The sequence below is a fragment of the Mastigoproctus giganteus genome, chromosome 7 (genome assembly GCF_048544385.1).
Source record: "Mastigoproctus giganteus isolate SK-2022 chromosome 7, ASM4854438v1, whole genome shotgun sequence".
Lineage (NCBI taxonomy): Eukaryota > Metazoa > Arthropoda > Arachnida > Uropygi > Thelyphonidae > Mastigoproctus > Mastigoproctus giganteus.
Window position 1 is genome coordinate 39,190,779 of NC_143581.1, and position 17,889 is coordinate 39,208,667.

The 17,889-nt window shown below is 37.7% G+C and overlaps 1 protein-coding gene across 3 annotated transcripts in view; it reads right to left on the minus strand.

Annotated features, from left to right (window-relative positions):
* The window catches only part of Fen1 (Flap structure-specific endonuclease 1), a 182,793-nt gene that overhangs the window by 83,771 nt on the left and 81,133 nt on the right, over positions 1-17,889 (minus strand). For all 3 annotated transcript variants that reach the window (XM_090376844.1, XM_090376843.1, XM_090376845.1), the window contains exons 6-7: positions 14,780-14,916; positions 9,211-9,277 (exon numbers count right to left, since the gene is read on the minus strand). In XM_090376844.1, coding sequence (XP_090232970.1) covers positions 9,211-9,277; positions 14,780-14,916 — 204 coding nt within the window. The remainder of the gene's footprint in view (positions 1-9,210; positions 9,278-14,779; positions 14,917-17,889) is intronic.

Here is a 17,889-nt window from a genome sequence, read left to right on the forward strand (position 1 = left end):
TTTAAAATATTCGTCACAGCAGGAATTGTTAAGGGGCGGCCTTGTGTGACCAATACGACTCGGTACCAAAGGAACTGGATGCAAAAAATATTTTTTCATTGTACACTTGGATTTCAGAGAAGCTTTCAGAGAAACTGGACATAAAAAAAAAAAAAAAAAGAAAAAAAATGCTATAACAAACTGGAGCAGTGTGGCATTAAGGGCAAGTTACAGCTATGGATAAAGGGATGGTTAAGTGGGAGAAAACAGAAGGTAATTATCGATTGGCACTGCTCTTTGTTGATTAATGTTATAACTGGAGCTCCACAGGATATAGTCCTAGGCATACTGATGAAGGCATATCAGGCTTAATGTCTAAGCTTGCAGATGAATGATACAAAGGTTGGCAGGGTAGTTAATCACAGTAATCAGGATATGCTACTGCAACAGTGGCAATTGAAGTTTGATATTGACGACTGCAAAATCCCAGATTAATGCACATTAATCTGGGATTCTCCACTACACTGGTTGTGTGGTACTACAACCAGTGTAGTTCTCCGAGCAGTGTGACAGGCAGCCAGAACAGCTCATGGGGTTTTTTCAACGATAAATAGGGATTATGCATTGGTAAGCTATATCTTGAGTACTGCATACAGGTCTGGAAGCTTCATTTTAAGGAGGATATAGATCTGTTGGAATAGGTGCAGAGAAAGGCAACAAGATTAGGCAACTATGAGATCTGCTGAATGTAAGGTTTTGAGTGGAATGAATAAACCCAATGCTGATGGAATCCTTCCTCTTCCTCATAGTACCCACACGAGGGGACACAAATTCAAATTGAAGAATAGCTGCACGATAGATGTGTAGAAATTTGTATTTAGTCAACAGGTAGTCGATTTGTAACAACCTTCCATCCGGTGTTGTAAGTGTTTTAGTTTGAATAAATTCATGGAAGAACTATATAAACAGCCAGGGGTAATGGACAGATGATATGTGAACTCCTTGAGGATATGAGGGTTCTGGGCAAAAGTATTTTTAGGGCCCCTGTAAAAATGTTTATTATGAAATGACTTTTTTTTTTTTTTTTTTTGTAGTTTTGTGAAGTCATGGTGCCAATGGTGCATTCACAAAGTTCATCTTGTCAATAATTCTTGTCTGAAACTGCTTTTTAAATAACTGATATTGTACTATTTTGCTCTAAGATGAGGCAGTTGTTTAATCAATACCACACAGTTGAATATTTATTATTTGATACAGATGAATATATTTCACAAAATAAAAATTAACTTGCAAAATATCAAACACAGAAAGGTGACTAATTAGGAGAACACACTAGTTACTTAGAGACTCAGTTATACTGCAAAATAAGACGTTTATTCAATTATTCCCAATGATTTGAAACAACTAATAGTTTACAAAACAAAATCAAAACAAATAAAATATAAAAATTCACTACAGAAAATGACAAAAACGAAAATATACCATTATGTAAAACAGAGGTTCCCAACCCGTGGGTCCTAGCTCCATTAGGTGTTGCCAGCAAGTGAGAAATAAGACCTAACATAATACTTTCATATTACTTGACACTGTAGTTACTAAAATGAAGTTACTCGAAGGAGACCCCATTGTAGCTCCTACGATGTCACACGTTACGATTTTGGCTGTCTCCATTGCCATTTATGGGCCCTAGACACATGCCTAGTCTGCCTAGGCCTAAGACAGGCCCTGATTGTTACTACTAATATTAATATTGCAAATATATCTTGGCTTGGGGTTGTTCAGGTCTTTACAAAGACTATCTGCCCACTGACAAGACCCTGATCAGAATGGAATCCCAGGTGCCTGGGTAGACTTGTTAACCAGGAGCTAAACTGAGGTTTTTATTTGTGAGTTTTGAGGTTGTGAGTTCGACCACAATAACTTCATGAATTGCAAACTGGTCTGGGTAGTGGCATACACTTTAAATGAAAAGCAATATACTTCACTAATACATCAGTACATTTTATTTTGAGTAGTGCTATACCAAGGCAACTTACATTGAAGTGCCTTCACAATATGATATTGACACACTAAACTGAAAATCCAGTTTGCTCATAGCCACATACAGAAAGAGGCTATGCCTGATGTACAATGACTTTATTTAATATAAAGCAATTTTATTGTCATAGATGAGTACATGCAAGTGCTCACTTGCTTTTATGTGCAGTATGGTGCTTTTATGGTTCAAAGCTTTCAAACTTTAGCTCACTAAAAATGGGTGCATATCCCTGTTTTAATGGGATAGCAGTTTACATTGCTATTAACTATTTGACATGTTTTTCATGCACAAAAATGGAATCCACAATGTACAGGAGGTTGAAATATCCTGTTAACTCCTTTCATTATTATTTCTTTTAATTTTTAATGTATATTATGTTGCATTATGTTCTAGTTATTAAACAAATAAAATTATTGAAGTGTATATATTCATATCAGTATTGACAAATAATGCAACGAAGCTAGTTTATGTGGCATCAGCCAAAAAACAAAAAAATTATAATAAAATAAACAAAACAAAAAACATTTCCCACCTTACCTATCCATGCCCTCTAATAATTTGTCTAATTCGGCCAATTCAATCAATTCAGCCCTGGAAAGATTGTGCAAGGCTCAAAGGGTAGAATTTTTTTCAGCCTGGAATGTACTTGTTAACAGGAGAGATTGCTTCTACAGGGATGGGATACACTTAAATAGAAAGGGTGCAAGAATATTTGCTGATGCTATCGAGGCAGTGTTAGGTGGGTCGGAAAACTGCTAGCTTGGGGGGACACAAAGACTAATGGATTAACAGTAGCCACTGGCAGAGGTGAAAGAGATTCTTGCACTGCTTCTATTGGAATGAGCAGAAGCCTGAAAAACAAGATGCAGGATATTTCAGAGACTGCTGGAGGTCATTGCGGTACAAGTAAACACATGGGTTGTGTTAGGGTAGCTAAGAATAGAAACAGGTGCATGTATACTTGCGTGTACACCAATGCTAGGAGTTTAGTAAATAAATTTGATGAATTTGAGGTATTGCTCAAAACATCAAAGGCAGATATTGTTGGGATATCAGAGACGTGGTGTCACACAGATATTAGGAATGCAGAACTGGAATTTGGGGAGTACTATGTGTATAGAAAGGACAGACAGGACAGGAGGAGAGGAGGGGTTATGCTATTAGTTAAAAAACACATAAAATCCAAGGAAGTGAAGCCAGTCGACATTGATGGACAGGGCAGTGTCGAGTCAGTTTGGTGTGACATAAGCATAGGTAAATCAAAATTGAGAGTAGGAGTGTGCTATAGGCCTAATGACTCTGATGAGTATAATAAGATACTGTACAGGGAAATAGAATGGGCCAGTAAATCAGAGAGTCTTATAATGGGGGATTTTAATTTCCCAGATACTGGAATTTGTGGGTTGGTCACTCACACACTAGCAAGGCTTTTGAGGGAGTAATACTCAACTAGAGGGAGTAATACTCTTGATCTGATTACCAGTAGCGATTCTTCATGCATTAGGAATCTGCAGATAAAGGAACCACTGGGTGGCAGTGATCACAGTGTGCTGAAGTGGGATTTACTCAAGGAGGTAACTACCATCAGAGGTAAAGGGAAGGGTTTTTGCTTTCGTAAAGGCGACTATGATGGTCTGAGACAGTATTTAAATTCTATACAGTGTGACCAACTGATGATGTTACCAACAGCAAATTCAAAATGGGAAGCATTCAAGGAACTAATCTTGAAGCTACCAGGCTTTACATACCAACCAAGAAATATTGTTCAAGGTTCAGGCCTAAATGGTTGTCAGATGAACTAATGAGACATATGGCAGAGAAGAAAAATGCATGGGATATATACAAATTAATGGGTGACATGGAAGCCTATGATAGATATAAGTTGATCTGTAACCAAGTCACAAAGGAGATTAGGCAGGCAAAGGCAGATTATGAGAAATCCTTGGCAAAGGACGCAAAGAAAAACAGAAAAGAGTTCTTTACCTATTTAAACTCAAGAAGGAAAGGGATGAATCAGATTGGTCCACTGGATGTTGATGGTTCAACAGTTGAGGATCCAGCTCAGGTGGCTAACAATCTAAACGAGTATTTTGCATCTACATTCACACATGAGGAGTTATTCAGGAAGGAGAATGTCGTAGGTGAAGTAAACATTGGCAGTGAGCTAGATTATTTTCTAATAACTGAGAGGAAAGTGGAGGAGAAATTGTTGAGGATAAACATAAAAAAGGCACCCGGGGTGGATGGGATCTATCCAGTTATATTAAAGGAGGCAGCAAAGGAAGTAAGCAAACCCCTAGCCATAATTATGAGAGCTTCTTTGGACTCAGGGGAGGTACCCATGGACTGGAGATGTGGAAATGTAACCCCAATTCACAAAGGAGGATCAAAGGCTGACACAAGTAATTATAGACCTGTTAGTTTAACTTCGGTTCCAGGAAAATTAATGGAGGCACTGGTTAAAGAAGCACTGCAGGATCATCTGGACAAGAATTCAGTTATAGCTCAGACACAGCATGGTTTTGTTAAGGGCAGGTCTTGTCTGACCAATTTGATTGGATACTATGATGTAGTCACAAAAGAACTGGATGCAGGGAATAACTTTGATATTATATATTTGGATCTTAGAAAGGCTTTTGATACTGTTGTGCATGGAAGACTGCTGCACACAAATTGGAGAAGTGTGGCATTGGAGGCAAATTGCTGCTATGGATAAAGGGATGGTTGAGTGGCAGAAGACAGAGAGTGGTAATCAATGGACACTGCTCAACGTGGACTAATGTTATTAGTGGAGTTCCTCAGGGTTCAGTGTTGGGTCCATTGTTGTTTTCTGTATTTATAAATGATATTGATGATGGTGTATCAGGCTTAATGTCCAAGTTTGCAGACGATACCAAGGTTGGCAGGGTTGTTAAGGACACTACTGATACTATGCTGCTGCAACAGGATCTGGAAAGGTTGAGCAGATGGGCTGAGAGGTGGCAAATGAAGTTTAACATTGACAAATGTAAAGTACTACATATGGGAAACAGTAACCCCAGATCAACGTATCAACTCTGTGGTACTACGCTGACAGTGGTAGAGAATGAAAAGGACCTGGGGGTAATTGTGCAGGCAGATATGAAGTTCTCTGAGCAGTGCAGACGAGCTGCAAGAGTAGCTCATGGTGACTTGTCAATGATATATACAGGAATTTTTCTAGCAGGGACAGGGATGTGATAATTCCCTTGTATAAGGCATTGGTCAGGCCACACCTTGAGTACTGTATACAGGTCTTGAGGCCTCATTTCAAGAAGGATGTAGAGCTGCTGGAACGAGTACAGAGAAGGGCAACAAGATTAGTGAATGGAACAAAGGGTTGCTCTTATGAAGAAAGGCTTAAGTTTTGTAAACTACAGAGCCTGGAGACTAGGCATCGGCGAGGTGATCTGATAGAGGTGTAATAAGGCTTTGAATGGTTTGAGCATGCTCAATGCCGATGGGATTCTTCCTCTTGCTCAGAATAATTACCTGAGAGGGCATAAATTCAAATTGAGGAAGGACGGGTGTCGGATAGATGTGCGGAAATTTGCCTTTAGCCAGCGGGCAGTTGGTTTGTGGAATAGACTCCAATCGCTTGTTGTAGTTGATAGCCTAAACAAATTTAAGGCTCAGCTGGACAGGTATTTCGAACGAATGGAGGGGTGAAATGGGAGTAGTGGTTGTTTTTTTTTTTTTGGCTGATGCTGAATAAGCTTGCTTTCTTGCATCATATGCCTCTACTAATGCTAATTCCTCCTTAAATTTATTCAAACTCCCACAACACCAGTTGGAAGTTTGCACCAACAATCATCAGCTCAAAGCAAATTTCTGCATATATTATAGCATACCCTACTCTGCAGGAGATCTTTATGGTATGGTATAACCAGTAAGAATGGCACAAAATTTATGTTGCTCAACAGCCAAAAATTATATACTGTAAAAACTTAAATTCAGCAAAAAAATTTCTTTCTGGCAAAAAAATAATAATAAAAAAAGCTGTAAATGACTTCACAAAAACCATGCCTCATCATACATCATATACAACCATGAGAATTTTTGTTATAGTTTCCCAAAGCAGCAGCAAGTTTCTCGTGTCAATTAAACTCCATTAGATCTATGTACAGGTATTGTTATTGTTGAACCGTATGTCATGTACACATGACAAGTGATAAGTTTTTTGGCACATTTACACATGTATAAAGTGTCTTTTGTCTTCACAATGTCTATCATATGCTTGTCCATTCATCCACCCGCGTGAAACAAGTCGGCTCCCACTAAATGGGTTTCACAAAATTTTATATTTGGCTCTTTTAGTAAGATCTGTTAAACCATCCAATATTTCATTTAAATTGTACCAGTAGAAATCCAGCAATTATTCCTTTATTTATTTCATTTTTTATACATATCACATAGGCCATTCATTCACTGTATATTATGTTTGTTGCCATGGAGAAATGAATAGACAGTATTGTGGATGAACAGAAAAGAAATGTTTTTGGTTTAAACATCATTCATATGAAAGTCATTTGCTTTCTCATGAGCTCCTTTTTCTGTTATCAGTTTATTAAATACATAAATCATCACTACTTGCTTATTATATTCATCTCAGCAGAAATGTGAAATACATGTTGTATTTCAATTGTTATTAAAATCAAGGATCAAAAAAGTAAAGTACATTACAAAAATATTGATTGCACACAGATATCTACACGTTGATATTTGTTTATTAGTATTAATAGTGGCAAATGATGCAAGAAAGCAAGCTTATACAGCATTAACAGCATTTGCTGCTAATGTTAATGCTTATACAGCATCAACATTAGCAGTAAAAAAAGATAAAGAGAAACAATCAATGACCCACTGGGTGAAGGAAAATTTCCACACATCTATTCTACAACCATCCTTCCTCAATATAAATTTATGTCCCTTCATGTGTGTTGTCTGAGCAAGAGGAAGGATGACATCAGCATTTAGCTTTATTTTATTAAATTATAGAAAATCCACAAAATTTCAATTTTTCTTCCAAATTCAAAGAAATAAGTAAAAGTATTACAAAATGTTGAATAAACGTTAAAGATGTCAATTATGTGCAGTGAGGTGAAAACAATTACTTTTACATATTATTAGCTAATTAATCTGACAACATGATGATTAGTTATTTACTTTTCACTTCTATTAATTATGGGGGGAAAAAATAACTTAAGCTGAGTGGTCAGGTACAAGGGTGCATAAGTACACATTTTCAAGTCTAATGTCAACAAATATCTTCTTTCATCTTCTCAACCTACAACCCATGCATAATACTAAGTACTATAGGTTCTAACACCTCTCATGTTTGGGGTTTCATAACACACACACAAGCTTTGAGTGACCATGGTTCATACCAGCACGGCTGATAAATATGATGCTGTTTTAGTATTCTCTCTCAATCTTGTAAATGATATTATACAAAACTTTGTATTCAGAACTATAATACCTTTATTCATGAATTTTTTTAAAATAAATTTCCAAAAATTTATAATGAAACCATGAGAGGTGTGATCAAAAAGTATGGCGACTGGTTTTGTATACTGAAATTGTGGCACTGCAGTGAGTTACAACTTTTTGTAATATGTTCAGTGACTCATCTAGACATGAATCATCTGTTTATCTGCAGTCAGTCTGAATTAGTGCACATGGAATAGAAAGTGTTTTATGTGTTTTGTTGCTTTTTAAAATGAGTGACCTGCATCAAATTTTGTTTGAAATTAAGGAAAGTGCAAGAGAAACATAAAAAAAAATGTTAAAAATAGCTTTTGGAGATGATGCTAAGCAGATATGATCCAATACTTACTCAATGTTGTGAGCTGATATAGGGTATTCACCTATATTAAAATCTAACACTTGTATGAAGTGCAGAAATTAAATATTTTAGTATTTTATTATCAAGAAGGTCACAAGGGGGGGGGGGAGATAAGTCCTATGGATATTTACTGAGAATAGTATAAAAATTCTTCCCTGTTGCACTTCTTACATGCACAACGTGTGTAAAGTGGGAGAGTGTTCCATAAAATCTTTAAAATCACATGTATCATCAAGTGTTTTTCTCTATTCCTACCAGAGTGGCTAGTTGTTTCATATTTCTGGAGTGTAAAATGTAGTAGTTATAGAATGAAATATTGAATTTATAAATGCAAGGTATTGCATATGGCCAACAGTAATCATAGAATTATATATACCAATTGCATAGTACCACACCCAAAGTGGTGGAGAATGCAGGAAACCTTGTGAAACCAACATGTTGAAACCAACATTCAACATGAAATTCTTCAAGCAATGAAGAAAGGTGCTAGGAGAGCTCTGGTATTATAGAAGTGAGTAGTTTATATAAATTTAAAGGATTAGACAAATTGTTAGAGGGAATATACAGATGAAGTTGTGTATACAGTACAACCAGTAGATGCAGCTTGGTTGCCAGTGTAATGCTAAGTCAGTCTGGTGTGAAATAAACACATTGTAAACCACTCTCAACTGTTGTTCCTCTCACTTGTCCCAGTCAAGGATTAGGACACGTGAGAGGAACAAGTTTTGTTCATCGTCTCCAGTTTGCTGTTGTGGATGATGAAAATTTTTTGTCAACTTTTGGCTTGAATATTTCTCAAGGAAATTAGTTCTGGTGGAAGGACATGCTTGCAAGGCTTGCAAATGTCATGGCCTGTTTCAGTTTTGATCATGTATCTATGTTTAGATCGGTGATTTAAGTAAGCTCATTTGTGAGTAGCGGATTATCACTCTTCACTGTTCCATTTTGGGGTCTTTTAAATGGAGCCTCTCGGGAGCTGTTTTGGTCTCTGCAATGTATGGAAAGGTTAGTAGGAAATTTCTGTTTGATGACATCTAAATTCACTGCATCATACTATTTTAACTATTTTAATGCCATTCACTCAGTATATTTTGGAGTATAGTAAAAATCGAGTACATTCATTAATTCCTACATAAATTATCTTTTGCCTACTTATTTTATATGTTCAGTTTAATTTTGGTTGCCTGATATATAATGAGAGTTATGTGCTGATCACTCTTTTCAATCAGGAACAACACAGAATATCAGAGTGGTATAGGAGGATTTTATCAAGCAGTTCATATTATTCATATGTTAAAAGATAATAACCAAAAACAAAGATTATTATTACCTCATCATGACTAATTCCCATTTCTGTAAGGGCCTTCGGCAAATGAAACTCCTTGATAGCCATTTTCCTGCAATGAACATTTATTAATATACTTTCTGATTGTTTGATTAAACATTTGTTAATAAAAATGGAGGCGACTTCATGAGCTTAAATTAACATAAGTGAATGTATCTCCAAAAGACATTCAATACAGGCAACTCTCGGTTTACGAACGAGTTCCATTCCAAGACGTTGTTCATTATACATTTTGTTTATGTGTATCGTGCATTCCTGAGCTTTTCTGATACGTATCGTATACATTAGCAGCCATTTGTACATACTAAACATCGTTTAGTATGTACAAATTAATGATATTAGGAGTAGGAGACTGGCAGAATTACTTAACAAGTACAGGTCACTATTGAACAAAAGCCGAGAATTAGGGTTGAATTTGAAAGTGTCTGCAATTCTGCCCACATACAATAGAGGGAGTATATGATGAGAGCCTTGTCGATCAATTCGGCCCCGAAAAGAATGTGCAAGGCTCAAGGGGTAGAATTTTTTTCAGCCTGGACTGTACTTGTTAACAGGAGAGACTGCTTCTATAGGGATGGGATACACTTAAATAGAAAGGGTACAAGAATATTTGCTGATGCTATTGAAGCAGTGTTAGGTGGGTCGGAAAACTGAGAGCTTGGGGGGATACAAGGACTAATAGTTTAACAGTAGCCGTAGGCAGAGGTGAAGGTGATTCTTGCAAAACTTCTAATAGAATAAGTAGCGACCTGGAGCGTGGGGTGTTGGGGGTTTCAGGGACGGATGGCAGTCATCCTGAAATAGGTGGTATATGGGATATGTTAGGATAACTAGGAATAGGAGTAGGAGCACGTATGCTTGCATGTATACCAATGCTAGAGGTATAGTAAATAAACTTGATGAATTTGAAGTGTTGGTCAAGACATCAAAGGCGGATATTTTTGGGATATCAGAGACATGGTGTCACACAGATATAAGGAATGCTGAACTGGAATTTGGGGAGTACAATGTGTACAGAAAGGATAGACAGGATAGAAAGGGAGGAGGTGTTATGCTGTTAATTAAGAAAAACATAAAATCAAAAGAAGTGCATCCAGTTGATATAGATGAACAGTGCACTGTTGAGTCAGTTTGGTGTGACATAAGCACTGCGAAAGCAAAAATAAAAGTAGGAGTGTGTTATAGGCCTAATGACTCGAATGAATACAATGAACAATTGTACAGAGAAATAGAGTGGGCTAGTAAATTGGAATGTCTTATAATGGGGGAATTTTAACTTCCCAGATATTGACTGGAACTTGTGGGTTGGTCACTCACACATTAGTCAGACTTTTGTGGATTTATGGGATGATTGTTTTCTGCAGCAGCAGCATGTTCGAGAGGCAACCAGAGAAAGTAATACTCTTGATCTGGTTATCAGCAGTGATCATTCGTGTATTAAGAATTTGCAGATAAAGGAACCACTAGGTGGCAGTGATCACAGTGTACTGATGTGGGATTTACTTAAAGATTTAATTACCATCAGGGGTAAAGGAAAGCGTTTTTGCTTCCGTAAAGGTGAGTACAGTGGTCTCCGACAGTTTTTAAATTCTGTACAGTGGGATAAACTGATGATGTTACCAACAGTAAATTCTAAGTGGGAAGCATTCAAGGAATTAATCGTGGACGCTACTAAAAGTTTCATACCTATTAAGAAATACTGTTCAAGGTTTAGGCCTAAATGGTTATCTAATGAACTAATGAGACTCATAACAGAGAAGAAAAATGCATGGGATGCATATAAATTATCAAGTGACTCAGAAGCCTATGGCAGATATAAGCCAGTCTGTAATCAGGTCACAAAGGAGGTTAGGCAGGCGAAGGCAGATTACGAGAAATCCTTGGCAAAAGATGCTAAGAAAAACAGCAAGGATTTCTTTACTTATATAAACTCTAAAAGGAAGGGATGAATCTGATTGGTCCATTGACATTGATGGTTCGACTGGTGATGATCCTGCTCAGATAGCAAACAAACTGAATGAGTATTTTGCATCTACATTCACCCATGAGGAATTATTAAGGTTTGAAAATGGCAGAAGGTTATCAAATTGTAGCAGGATACTTAATGATTTTGTAATAACTGAAAGCAAAGTGGAGGAGAAATTGTTGAAGTTAAACATAAGAAAAGCACCTGGGGTGGATGGGATCTATCCAGTTATATTAAAGGAGGCGGCAAAGCAACTAAGCAAACCCTCAGCCATAATTATGAGAGCATCCTTGGACTCAGGGGAGGTTCCCACAGATTGGAGATGTTCAAATATATCCCCAATTCACAAAGGGAGGATCGAAGGGTGACACGAGTAATTACAGACCAGTTAGTTTAACTTCTGTTCCGGGTAAAATAATGGAGTCACTGGTTAAAGATGCATTCCAGGATCATCTAGTAGTAGTAGTAGTAGTAGTGGAATGTGATGCAAGAAAGCAAATGTATGAGCTTATGCAGCATCAGCCAAAAAAAAAAAAAAAACACACCATTCCCTCCAAATGCCTGTCCAGTTCCTCCTTAAATTTATTCAACCTATCAACTTCCACAATGACAGATGGAAGTTTGTTCCAGCAATTAACCACCCGCTGGCTAAAGGCAAATTTCCGCACATCTATTCTACATCTGTCTTTTCTTAATTTGAATTTATGCCCCCAGACAAGACTGCAGCAATAATTCAGACACAGCATGGGTTTGTTAAGGGAAAGTCTTGTCTGACAAATTTGATAGGATATTATGATGTGGTTACAAAGGAACTGGATGCAAAATATAATTTTGATATCATATATTTGGATTTCAGGAAAGCTTTTGACACTGTTGCGCATGGAAGACTATTGTACAAATTGGAGCAGAATTAGAATCTTTAATTGCAGCAATGATAGACATACAATTAGTCCCGTCACGGCATGGTGGTGCCAGAATGGTATTAAGGGTAAGTTGCTACAATGGATAAAAGGATGGTTAAGTGGGAGAAGACAGAGGGTGGTAATCAATGGGTGTTGCTCTTCGTGGACTAATGTTATTATTGGAGTCCCACAGGGTTCAGTATTAGGTCCACTGTTGTTTTGTATATTTATCAATGATATTGACGAAGGTATATCAGGCTTAATGTCGAAGTTTGCAGATGATATAAAGGTTGGCAGGGTTGTTAATGACAGTAATGGCAGTGTGCTACTGCAACAGGATCTAGATAATTTGGGCAGATGGGCTAAGAAGTGGCAACTGAAGTTTAACATTGACAAACGCAAAGTACTGCATATGGGTAGAAGTAACCCCAGAGAAACGTACCAACTGAGTGGTACTATACTTAAGGTGGTAGAAAATGAAAAAGACATGGGAGTAATTGTGCAGTCAGATATGAAGTTTTCTGAGCAATGCAGACAGGCTGCCAGGGCAGGTCATGGGGTTTTGTCAATGATATACAGTGGTACCTTGGTGTGCGAGCATAATTCATTCCGGAAACGTGCTTGTAATCCAAAGCACTCGTATATCAAAGCGAATTTTCCCATAAGAAATCATGGAAACCCAGATGATTTGTTCCAAAACTCAAAAATATTCATATACTGTAAAAATTATTAATACAAAATACATACATACCTTTTCATATTTTTAATATTTAAATTTAATATACATAAAGCAATCGAATTTATGGTAGGACGACTTTCACTGTCACTAACGGAATCACTGCTATCTGTTGATTCTTTCTTTTTGTGCGACTTTCACAAGGAACCTCTCCAATGACACTTGCCTCCTCTTAAGGATTTCACGGAAATATGACATTGCATTGCCGTTAAACAGATTCATCGCTCGCACTATTACAAAATGAGGAGGCACGCTTGATACACATAAACAAAGCTGTGCGCGTGTAGCAATTGAATAAACAATACCATAAAGGCAGAGATACACTATTAACACCTCACATTTTACTAAAGCACATTTCTAGGGGTTACTACCATAAAACAATAAAAACAATTTCCAGTTATGTTCCTGCTAGTGGAATCTGTTATAAACTGGTAGTAAACTCGATCTAATTGCATTTGCAATTATACTGATAGCTGAAATTGTGTTGGTTTTTACATTATTATGGTGAAATGTGTTTCCCCTTTACTGATATATAAAAAAAATACATTTTCAGAATCTTCTCTTCATTCCTATCATGTTGCGTTCGACTGCCATTTCTTGTAAACACAAAGGCGAATCGTGCATAAGCGAATTCGGTTCGAGTTATATAAGCTATCGTTCGCGTATTTATAAATCGTGTATGATCGAATTCGTGTAGTGTGAACACGTGTTATACGAGGACTGACTGTACTCGTATTGCAAGACCTCGCTCGTTTATCAAGTTAAAAGTTATTAAAAATTTTTGCTCGTCTTGCAAAACACTCGTAGACCAAGTTACTCACATTCCAAGGTACCATGGATAAGAATTTTGCTAGCAGGGAGAAGGAGGTGATTGTCTCTCTGTATAAGGCAATGGTCAGGCCACGCCTTGAGTACTGTGTACAGGTGTGGAGGCCTAATTTTAGGAAGGATGTAGATTTCTTGAGCGTGTACAGAGAAGGGCAACAAGACTGGTGAGGGGAATGAAGGGATCCTCTTACCAAGATAGGCTTAAGTTCTGCAAATTGCAGTGGCTGGAGACTAGGCACTTGTGTGGTGATCTGTTTGAGGTGTATAAGGCCTTGAATGGGTTGAGCACGCTGAATTCTGATGGGATCCTTCCACTTGTTCAGATTACGAACCTAAGGGGGCATAAATTCAAATTAAGAAAAGACAGATGTAGAATAGATGTGCGGAAATTTGCCTTTAGCCAGCGGGTGGTTAATTGCTGGAACAAACTTCCATCTGTCGTTGTGGAAGTTGAGAGAGGTTGAATAAATTTGAGGAATTGGACAGGCATTTGGAGGGAATGGTGTGATTTTTTTTTTTTTTTTTGGCTGATGCTGCATAAGCTCATACACTTGCTTTCTTGCATCACATGCCACTCCTAGTACTACTACATTGTTCTAAGTAAGGACAGGCAGTGCAAAGCCTGCATCAACATTAGCGGTGGCCATATCTCCTACTGAGGACCACCTCTTCCCTTTGTTCCCTCTTTGGTGGTGATGCATCTGTATTATGGCAGCCAGTGCTGTGTTGCCAGTTTTGAATAAAGTCCCTAAGTATCATTTTGTTTCTGTTGTTGTGTTGGTGTTGTTTCCCTCATCATTTCTGTACCTCACGAGGTCCCTTTGGTATGCTTTTCTCATATCCAGGCCACTCCTATGAGAAGCTACAGGTTAAAACCTGACTGGTCCTTAAATTTTGCACACCAGTGTAGTATAGTACAACTATCAATAATAACCATCTTTACTTGCTTTTCATATAGCATATACTGAAGAAGTTTAGGATACGTTTGTGAGAAAATCTGTAATGTAATTTTATACCTGCATAATCTATACAGGAATAAAATGCAGAGTGCTTTTTTTGCTTGCTTTTATAATTCAACTTTAGTATTTGATGTATGAACAGTTAAATATATTCTTTAATTACCTTGATTCACTGAAAGTCATGTGCCTAAGAAGAATATCAGAACCAAATGTGAGACCATCCATATCTTCAGTAGCTGTGGCATACACTTTAGAAGATCTTACCAGAGATGCACATTGTGCTTCTGCTTCACATGGTGCCTAAAATGTATATAAATATGAAAAGGAAGGGTTTATTTCATACTTTTATAATTATGCTAGTGGGGAAATATGCATAAACTTGCACTGCAAACAAAGGTTATGTAATCATATTATGTAACAACGGTTATGTTAACTATAAATTATATTGTCATTCATTTTTCAAATTATTAATAACGAGGACCAGGCTTTCCAATGTTGTAATAAAAAAAATCTGTTTATACTCTGGCACAATATCATAGGCCAGAAGAGTTTCCAAATAATTATCCTGACAAGACAAGAATACACCCAACACTCAGTTAATGTATATTAACTGAATTTACAAATAGTTTGATTTTTTTAAAATTAGAGTAAATATGGATATATACAATTACTGTACATACTTGATAAACTAATCCAATTTGTAAAAGTAATTCAAAGCTAACAAACCATGCTCTGCCACTCTTAGTTCAATGACTGTGGAGATATGTTACAATGTAAAATCCACAAAACCCATATGAGGGGTCTGAAGAACAGATATAGGAACACAAGGGAGGTATTTAAACTGCTAATTTTTGAGCCTTGTTGGATAGGGCTGGGCCCCACTGTATCTCCTCTGAGGACAGAAAGGAGAAGTTACACAAGTCACAGCAGAGTGCAGAAAATGTGGGTAACCCCAGGTATTGGATAAATACGTTCAGGAAGTGGAACACAAACAAAGAGAGCCACTTGCACCCATTGATGAGTCAGCGCCCTCTTAGATAGAGGGCGCTGACTCTCTTTAAAAATTACAGCTGTGAATTACAGGCTGCGAAAAAGTGATAAGTGTTTGTTGTTTTATTTACCTAATTGTTATTTTATATTCTACTTTTGGCGCCTCCGTAGCCAGGTGGGAAGGAGCAGCAGTGCGTAGCACATGCTTCTTGATTAGACCGGGGTTCGAGCCGTCACCACCAAATACGGAGGATGCGGAAAGGTCAGGGAATGACCACCGCATATCCCGGAGCAATATGGCCTTAGTTGCTAATGCTCCTAAAAAGCAAATAACAAACAAACATAACAATATTCTACTTTATAAGTAGCTTTATAGTTCTAGTTAATCTGATTATTTTTATTTTTAATTTAGATAAGAGTTTTTGTAGAATACTACTTAATATATGTAAAACCGTTGTTTCGTTCGAATATTGCAGCCATTGTTTTCGCATAGAGTGGTAGGGAATTCAAATTTTTAATTTTGGTAACTAGGTAGCTCTAACGTAAAATTATATAGCATAATAAGTATCACTTCATTTAGGATTCTATTAGATAGTGTAGTATTGACAATTAATTAAATTTATTAATCTTATTAATTTAAAATATCATGCCCCAGACTAGAGCAGCAAAGCAACAGACACAAAATGGCAGGAGTGCTGTGACTCGGGGGAGAACTGAAGGGGGGGGGGGAATTCCACACGCATCACAGCCTAAAAATAAATTTGCAACTTGTGAAATGTTTGCTGGACTGTCTGGAACATAACATGATCTAACCAACGAGGATGTCTTTGTGTGTGTGTGTGTGTGTGTGTGTGTGCGTGTGCGCCAGCAGAGAGTGTCTAGAAATTAGGCATTAACTCAGAGTTCTGATGGGTGTCTATGAGAGTTTGAAGTGTAGGGTAGTTGCCCCCTAAGGAATTAATGTGAGGGGCCCATCAAGCTCTCAGCTGCCCGACTCAATGCCATAGCTCACATTTCTGTATCAGGCAACAACAACACAATTCTGTATTAGGCATTGACTCAGAGTTCTGATGGGTGTCTATGAGAGTTTGAGGTGTAGGGTAGATGCCCTCTAAGGAATTAATGTGAGGGGCCCATCAAGCTCTCAGCTGCCTGACTCAATGCCATAGCTCACTATTCTGTATCAGGCAACACAGCGGCAATCACCAAGACAGAATCGCTAGTCCCACAGGAGTTAGGAGTTAGTTATTGTTGGTGACTCTATTGTCAGGGAGACGGGTAATATATTGTGTAAAAAGGATAGATGGAATAGGACCAGTGTATGTCTCCCAGGGGCAAAAATTGACAATGTTGTGAAGCAGATATCTTTTAAGAGAACAAAGGGTGATATTGTTGTACACGTTGGCATCAATGATATTAAGAGTAGGAGATCTGCAGATTTACTTAACAAGTACAGGTCAATGTTTAAAAAAAGTAGTGAGTCAGGATTAAATTTGAAAGTGTCTGCAATTCTGCCCAGACACGACAGGAGGGAGTACATGATGAAAGCCTTGTCAATCAATTCGGCCCTGGAGAGAGAATGCAAGACTCGTGGGGTAGAATTTTTTGAAAGCATGGTCCCTGCTTGTTAACATGAGACACTGCTTCTACAGGGATGGGATACACTAAAATAAAAAGGGTGCAAGAATATTTGCTGATGCTATAGAGGCAGTGTTAGGTGGGTCGGAAAAATGCTAGCTTGGGGCGATTCACAGACTAAAAGGTCAAAAGTAGCCACAGGCAGAGGTGAAGATGATACTTACGTTACTTCTATTAGAATAAGCAGTGGCCTGGATCGAGGAGTGCTGGAAGTTTCAGGTACCGATGGCAGTCATTTTAAAACAAATAAATATATGTGACGTGTTAGGGTAACTAAGAATAAGAATAGGTGCACATATACTTGCATGTATACAAATGCTACAAGTATAGCATTAGCATTAGTAGAGGCATTTGATGCAAGAAAGCAAGCTTATGCAGCATCAGCCAAAAAAAAAAAAAAAAAAAAAAAACCCACTTCCACTTCACCCCTCTGTTCGTTCAAAATACCTGCCCAGCTGAGCCTTAAACTTATTTAGGCTATCAACCTCCACTACAAGGGATGGAAGTCTGTTCCACCAACCAACCACCCGCTGGCTAAAGGCAAATTTCCGCACGTCTATCCTACATCTGTCTTTCCTCAATTTGAATTTATGCCCTCTCAGGTGATTATTCTGAGCTAGAAGAAGAATCCCATCAGCATTGAGC